Source organism: Hippocampus comes, unplaced genomic scaffold (assembly GCF_001891065.2).
Source record: "Hippocampus comes isolate QL1 unplaced genomic scaffold, H_comes_QL1_v1.1 scaffold277, whole genome shotgun sequence".
NCBI classification, from domain to species: Eukaryota; Metazoa; Chordata; class Actinopteri; order Syngnathiformes; family Syngnathidae; genus Hippocampus; species Hippocampus comes.
The window spans coordinates 35,225-43,125 of NW_017805365.1; the positions used below are offsets into that span (position 1 = coordinate 35,225).

The following is a 7,901-nucleotide window of genomic DNA, read 5'->3' on the forward strand; positions in this document are numbered from 1 at the left end:
CCCCGCGCCTGCCCCCGCGCCCGCGCCGTAAACGTCGGCCAACAGGCGCTTCATCTCGTCCAGCGACGAGCTGAGCATGAGGATGTAGTTCCTGGCCAGCAGTAGGGTGGCGATCTTGGACAGCTTGCGCACGGAGGGCCCGTGCGCGTAGGGCATGACCTCGCGCAGGCCGTCCATGGCCACGTTCAGGTCGTGCATGCGCTTGCGCTCGCGGCTGTTGATCTTCAGCCGGATGGACTGCAGCTCGTGCTCCGACAGCAGCTTGCGCTCCGCCTTCTTGGAGGCCGCCGAAAGCGCGTCGGCGGCCGCGTCCTCGTCCGCGTCGCCGTCCTCGTCGTCGTCGTCGTCGTCGTCGCGGCCGCGGAGGCGGCGGAGGCGGCGGCGCGGGAAATGGTGGCGCAGATGCGGCGGCCCCGCCGCGGGCGAGTCGCCCTGCGTGGATGACACGGCGCCAGGGAAGCCGTGCGCGGGGCGGCGAGGCCTGCACGGGAAGGCGGCGTCCGCTTCCGGCGACGACACGCGGCTCGCGTCCGACTCCATCGTGCGAGCGCACCTGTCGGGACGACACCGCATGACGTCAGTGCGACCGGGTCACCGAGAGTGCGCCGTCGCGTCCGAAAGTCGGACTCAGCTCCTGAAACTTGCGGCCCGTGTGTGTGCGTGTGCGTGTGCGTGTGCGTGTGCGTGTGTGTGTGTGTGTGCGTGTGTGTCCAAAAATCAATTGAAAGCCTGCGATTTTGTATCCAACCCACTGTGGCGGACGTGGTTCCGTTTTCACAGCGAAAAAAAAAAAAACCCGCTTTCACCTCATTGAAAAAGTGCCCCCCCCCCCTCGAAGCTTTCTTTTGATCCCCGTTTCTCGGACGCCAAGAAACGGGACGTTCATATTCGTCACGAGTTTCGTTTCGGTTTTTTTTTTTTTTCGTCAAAACGGAAAGATGCAAGCCATCGTCTCGGCAAACCGCAGTGCGCCGCGGACGACGCGATTAACTCGAGACGTGGAACACGTTTTGCTATTTGGCGCAGAAACCAACGACTGCGACCGAGACCAAAACTGGTCCGTTGGGAAGCGACGCCGTCGTCCCGGTTGCCGGTTTGGCGGCACTCGGTCGCCGCGGGCCTCGCCCGGCGCTCGCCGCCCATTCCCCGAAAAGCAAGCGGGCGCTCCTCCGAACTTACCCTCGTCTATTTGGGGGCCGAGTTCCCCAGAAAGGTCCAAAAAGGCCACCCGAAAAAAAAATCAAGTAAAAAAAAAAAGGAAAGGAAGGGGTGGGGGCGGGGGTGGGGGCTCACGCGAAATCCGCTTGACGTGATGCGGACCGCGCGGACGACGCGGACGTCCTTCCACGCGCGGGGCAGCAGCAGCAGCAGCAGCAGAAGCGGCGCAGTGACGCGCCGCCGGCTCTTGGCGCCGTTTTATACAGTGGGGGGGGGTCACCGGGACAACAACACTCAGTCTGTGTGCGCAACCGACCAAGGGAGGGCGGGGCAGCATCCCAAGTGAAGTCGCGCACGCGCGCGAGCGAGCACGAAGCTCTCCAACGCTTCAGTTGAGGCGCGCGCACTCGCAGGGGCCGCTCGGGCCCACCTGCCCCCGCTTGGCCCAAGTGCCGTTCGGAGGCGGGCGCGCCCGACGTTTTGGGTGCGGCGACGCCGCGCGTGGAGGTCGCGGAGGTGCGTCGCCACGTGACCGCGACGAGGACGGCGGCGGCTGCGGCCTTTTGCGAGGACGACTTTGGAAGCGAGCGGTCGGCTTCCGACTGTCATGTTGTCTTGGACGCGGCAAGAGCTCCCGTGGGGATTTTTCCGAATCTTTCCCGAGTCGGCGTCATGTTGATTTGTGCTCACGTGTTGAAAAAAAGAAAAAAAAAAAGGAGACACGCACGACTGATGAGTGACATTTTTTTTTCCCTTTTTTTCTTTTCAATTGTTCAAATTACGGTTCAGGGCTTTTGCTTGAACGTTTTTTTTTGGGGTGGCCTCGCTGCGAGACGCCCACTTCGGGTTGTCATGGTAACGGGCAGGTCGGTCAAAACATCAGCGAAGTGAGCTGGGATCGGCTTTTCTTTTCTTAGCGCTTGCCTTCAGTTCAAGTCGCAACCAAGTCGACACAAACAAAATCCTGAAAAAAAAAAATCATCTAAAGTCGCAAACCAAAACCGCGACTGAAGCAAAAACGACAAGGCTCGGGTCTCCGGTTCACCGTGACGCGGGCGGAAGGTCTCGGCTCCGGTTTCAGGTCCACGATGGAAGTGCGGTCTGGAGTTGAAATCCCTCGTTTGGGGTCCACGGCTCAGGCGCGGACTCGAGGCAAAGACGACCACAGATCGTCGTCGTCGTTCGCGCTCCTCCCCCAAAAAGGGAAGGGAAAAAAAGCAAAATGTTGAAAAGTCGCACCTTTGTTCACCTTGATGAAATCCAGAGAGAACTCAATCCGAAACGAACAAAATCCTGAGAACAAAAAGAATCCAAAGTCGCAAACCAAAACCGCGACTGAAGCAAAAACGATCAAGAAGCGAAACGTGACCGCGACAAACACGACAGCGGCAAACGAACGATGACCCGACCCCCGAGCACTCCATCATGACCTAACGCGCAACAGGTGTGCAGCTGCAGGGAGAGCCCTACAGCGCCACCTGTTGGTCACAAAGCAAAACATGCTTCGCGTCTCCGTTGGCGTGCGCAAGAAAGCAAAGCAAAATGTTTCAGCTGGCGGGGCCTCGCCCAAAACCTTTTGCCAAGTTTTCATTCCGATTCTCGGGCTTCGAACTTGTCCGGAATCCGGGAGGCCCTGGCGCTCTCGTTCCAATGACATCATCTGGAAACGCCAACCAAAGCCGTTCCGCGGAAGGCCCCGCCCGCTTTTTGCGCGGCTGAAGCTCGACGAGCCGAAAGACAAAAAAACGCATTTCGAGGGCTCAATGCGAATGCGAATTTGGCAGCCGGCATTTCTTTGGGCGCCGCTGTCGTTGTTCTCGCGGCAACCGAAAAGCCGCGACGTGGTTGAAATCCTGTGCTCCGAGTTTCTGGGGTGGAAGTTTGGTGAAGTGCTCCCGTTCCAGATGGGCAAAGGAGCCCCCCCCCCCCCCACACACACACACACACACAAACACAAAAGGGATTTAGAGCGACAATACGGGCCAACAAAAAGTAATCCGTCAAGCCTCGTTGCCGTTTCTTTGGTTTCTCTGGCGCTCGAGCGCCATTTGTTTGCCGGCCGCACCGCCAAGTGCGTTCGCGCATCCGCCGAGCAACGACGCTTAAAACCATACGCCGAGGTGGGGGTGTGTGGGGGGGGGGGCGACTATTAGGAGCTAATTAAGTGTCGGGGCCCGTTTGGGTTCCCGCGCCAATGGAGAGCTTACAAGCTCTTTAGACAGCGTGACAAATTGAATGGCAGCGGGCCGGCTCGGCCCATTCTTCCCGCCGCCCCATCTGGCCCGCCGGCGCAGCAAAAAGGGGATTTGCGCCGCCGTGTGGGAGCGAGCGAGGGGATAAGGGGCTGTTTTGGAGGATTGGCCGGGGGGGGCTTTGTTCTCGGTCGCTCCTCGCCTCAATTCAACAGGCGGAGATTTGCTTTGGCCAAATGCTACAAATGTTTCGACAAGGCGCTCTGTGATCCGGCGGGGTCGCGGGAGGAGCGGGCGCCCGCCGCCCGTCGCCCGAGCGCCATGCGGATGAATATATTGGCACGGCTATTCCGGGCCCCAAAGGGCCTCCCCCTGCTTGCGGCCGACCCCCCGCTGGCCAAAAACCGCGAGTGAGCCAGATGGAAATTTCAACTTCTCTGCAAATGTTCTGGCCAAGAACAGGTTCCACGTGCCCCCCCCAAACCACCTTGCATTTTGCTGCATATTTGCGGCAGCCCCACTTCCGGACTCGCCAATAATACATCACCGGATGACAATTCAAAGCTCAACGATGACGAAAATTGCTGGTGAGTGGATGAAGCCATCAAGGTTGACATCTCCGATCGGAGTGAAACTGCACCTTGACATCCTCGGCCACCTTCCCCACAAAGGTGAAATGCTCAAAAGCTCCCTCGCAGATTTCAGGGCGGGGGACGGCTGTCGGGTATCAAATTCGGGTTCGGGTTTGGGTGATTTTCAATTCATTCCCTTGAAAGCGTCGTCTGTTGATAGGAAGTTCGTTGGGCGATCAAGTGCTGTGAGCTGATGCTGATTTTTTTTTTTTTTTGGGGGGGGTCTTTGGCAAGCTAGTGTCTTGCGGGATCAGGGGGTGACTGTTGGGGTGTGTGGTGGAGGGGTTTGGGGGTGTTTGCGAGCGTGAAAGGGGTCCGGGGCGGTTCACATCGCCGGCCCATTGAGGGCGGCCCCTCCCCTGTTGTAAAACAAGCTCCCGTGGGCTCGCCTGAACACAGGGGGCTTTGTGGCCCCCCCCCCATCACAGGAAACATACCACCCAAAGTGCTACACCCCCCCCGCCCCCCCCAATCTTGTTCAGGAGGCGGGGCCGCCATCGGTGGCCAGCAACAGGTGGGGTTAATGAGACGAGGGGGAAGGGGGGCGGAGGGGGTCCGTAAAGGGGCGGTCCCGCAAGTTTCCGTAATTCGGGGGCCTAATGGCAAGATTGATGGACGGAGACAGCGAGACAAAACCGAGGGGCGGTGATGAAATGTAGAGGGGCGGCGGCGGGGCAGGGGGGGGGGGGGGCGCCAAGGGGAATCCTGAATGGCGTCTCGGCCGACGCCGGAGTCACACGGACGCGTTTGGCACCTCCTGGGGGGCTAATTAGCAGGGAGGTCTCGGCGACAAGGCGGCGGAGAAAGGCCGCAGGATGCGGGGTGAGCGCGGGTCAGGGATGACCACCTACCAGGAGAGCGCCACCCCCCCCCCCCCAACCCATCCAAGGCGAAAACCTTGCCATCTTGTCATCGTTCTTCACCTCGGTTGCCCGGCGGACAATTGACTCGAGGACCTGACTTGAGGAGAGGGAGGGGGGTGGGGGTCCTCAAAGTCTTGAGCACCCTGAAGTGGACACGCACGCACGCACACACACACACACACACACACACACACACACACTAAACGGAGTGGGACACTTGTTGTTTCTCATTAAACGTCCACCTGCTTGGTCATTTGAATCGGTAGCTCACGGCTGTTCCTAATATTTTGACCCCCAATGGAGGTATAGAAAGTAACAGACTGGAGATCAATATACAGGATGTACAAAGTGTGTGTGCGTATAGATCGAGAGAGAGATGTAGCCAGACCTAGCCTGCCCAGCGTGGCTTTTCTCCGGGTACTCTGGCTTCCTCCCACATGTTGTTGCTTGACGCGTGCCCTGCGATGGGCCGGCGACCGGTTCCGCGTGTCCCCCGCCTTGAAAATATGTTTGCGAAGTATCAGTAACTTTGACTGTATGGATTCCAAATCCGTGCGTGTGTGTTTAGCACGCGGGCGCCAATAAGACGGCGTGCGGTGTTGGCTCCTATCACGAGGTGGGGGCCGGCGGGTTCTGGGGGCGCTCGGTCGCTCCCAATGAGAAACACCACGCAGCCGTTTCATCGCCACTCATCCTCATCATCTCCCCGACGATCTTCACTTCCACGCTGCGACGACACCACCAAACGCACGAGCTCCATTTGGGTTTCCAAGAAATGAAAACAATTTCAATGTGACAGAAGCTCCACCCACATGCTAAATCATCGCGAACTGACGCCGCAAATTTGAGCACCGTGTGAACCTTAAAACGATATGACTTCAAAGGGCAAAGTTCATTTGTCTCAATTTTCTCCCCATTTCCCCAAAACGAAACCACCACACTGATGTGAAAACGCGGATGCTCCAAAGCGCAGCGCTAATTTGGCGAAAAATGACACTCTGATGACACCAGGACAAAACCACCATGGCGACGCTAAATCACGACAAAGATCAAAGAGGTCAAAAGGTCCTCTCATAATGTCAGAGTGACCCCCCCCAAAAAAAAAAAGAAAGACCACTAACCTGCCATTAACTAAAACTAAAAGGCTAATTGAGCTAACGTAGCTGAAATCAGTTCAAATGCTAATTCAGCATAAATGAGCCTCAGTGATCCTCTCTTCCAATACAAAACTTCAAAAGAGAACGAGAACTTGGATGAGATTCGCATCCGATTGAGATAATAATTCAAACGCAAAGTGTTAAGCTCAAATTCAGACTCACGCTGCCGTTGTTAGCCGGGCGTGACTTTGGGGCTCGCCGCGCCCATGTTCACGCTACTCCCGCTAGCGGGTCGTTTTGAGTTTGCGCTTCCCTCGAGTGCGGATGACGCCTTTCGTCGATTGCTGTTGCTTTGATGCCAATGTCGCGATTGTGGAGTCAAAGCTGACGCTAGCAGTCGCACGCCACAAACAACATTGTCGCTATTGTAGCCTTCCTCATTAGCACGAGGCTAACGATCGGCTCAATAAGGGCGGCACGTTGTCCCCGCGAGGTGGGTCCCGGCCGACGGCTTTTGTTGTCTTTTGTTGTCCACTTGGTGTTATGTAGGTTAATACCCGGCCCACGCTAACAGCCGCGCTTTGTGGCGTCGCCAGCGCGGGCGGGCCGGCGGCGGCTAAACGCTAAACACAGCCGGCGTTGATGACACTGAAAGTATGCTCCAATGGTGTCAGTGTGCGAGCGCGACAAGAGCGAGACGAAGAAGCGGGCCATTGTGGCTCATTAATTAACAAGCTATGCTAAGCGAGGATTAGCATATTCATAAGGGAGGAGGGGGGGGGCGGCCATCTTTCACACACATTTTTTTTTGTGTCTGCGTGTCCAATTTCACCATCGCTGATTGTGCGCGACGACATAACATAACCTCGTTTGTCCAACACCCGCCACCCGCCCCATTAACTCCCGGCGTGGCACATGTCATGCGCGTGCACGCGCACACACACACACACACACACACCCCGCCCGCCCACCCGCTTGCCCGCCGGCCCCCATTTTCACAGTCCAGAGAACACGGGCCCACGGATTAGCAGTAAATTGGTGGCGGCTGCAAAGTGATCGGCATGTGGCATGACATCTCGATGGTCAACACGCATTCACTCACTCAAACAAACGCACGCGCGGGACAAGGCAAGACGAGCAGAGGTTCAAGTCACATTCAAAGGGAAGGACAACAAAGTCCTTGTGGAGTCAAAGCGACAGTCGGGCTTCCACAAAAACACCCCTTGCTATCTCCGTGAGCGTTCCGGAGCGCTCTCGCGCGCGGGTGTTTGTTCCGGTGGGCGGCACAAGCCGGAAGGTTCTTCCAGCCGGCCGCCCCTTTTCTCAGCCGCCGATGAGCCGTTTGAAATGCATCCGCTGGTCGTCAAGCCGCTCTCCGGCGCAAAGGCGCCCGCCTGACGCGGCTTCCTTTTTCAAAACGATCGTCGGACCACCCCGTCCCCGAGGAATTCAAAATGTCTCGAGCTCGGCCGAGCGCTTTGGGCCTCCTCTCCGGTGACGACGTAGCCGAGTCAAAGGCCTCCCTTTGGGGGGTGAATTTCATGGCAGATGGCCGGCAACTGCGGGTGGACTTGCTCCGCAGAAGCCGGCTTTCACACTTTTTGCTTTCCAACTCGTTCAATTCTTTGGCCATTTTGACGCAGATCGCTTCGGGAAAGCTCCATCTAGCGATCTCGCGGCTTCCTTTTTCAAAACGATCGTCAGGACCACCCCGTCCCCGAGGAATTCAAAATGTCTCGTGGGGTCGTGGGGCAATCTTGTCTTGGGTTGTCTGATGGCCGGTCGCAAAGCGACACCTTTGGATGTGCTCCCAAAATATGTTATTCAACGTATTAAGCAGCTCAAGTTGTTCTTGGTTTTTGGTTTTTTTTTTAATGACGGCGTTTAAAGTGACACCACAGCTTTTTTTTTTTTTTTTTTTTTTCAACCAGGGGGGCGCCAACAAACGGCCACCCCCCT

The 7,901-nt window shown here is 57.2% G+C and overlaps 1 protein-coding gene across 1 annotated transcript in view; it reads right to left on the reverse strand.

The window, feature by feature from the left end:
- The window catches only part of olig2 (oligodendrocyte lineage transcription factor 2), a 1,764-nt gene extending 335 nt beyond the window's left edge, over positions 1-1,429 (reverse strand). The window contains exons 1-2 of the mRNA XM_019871910.1: positions 1,180-1,429; positions 9-553 (exon numbers count right to left, since the gene is read on the reverse strand). Coding sequence (XP_019727469.1) covers positions 9-540 — 532 coding nt within the window. The 5' untranslated portion in view covers positions 541-553; positions 1,180-1,429. The remainder of the gene's footprint in view (positions 1-8; positions 554-1,179) is intronic.
- Positions 1,430-7,901: the final 6,472 nt, after the last annotated feature.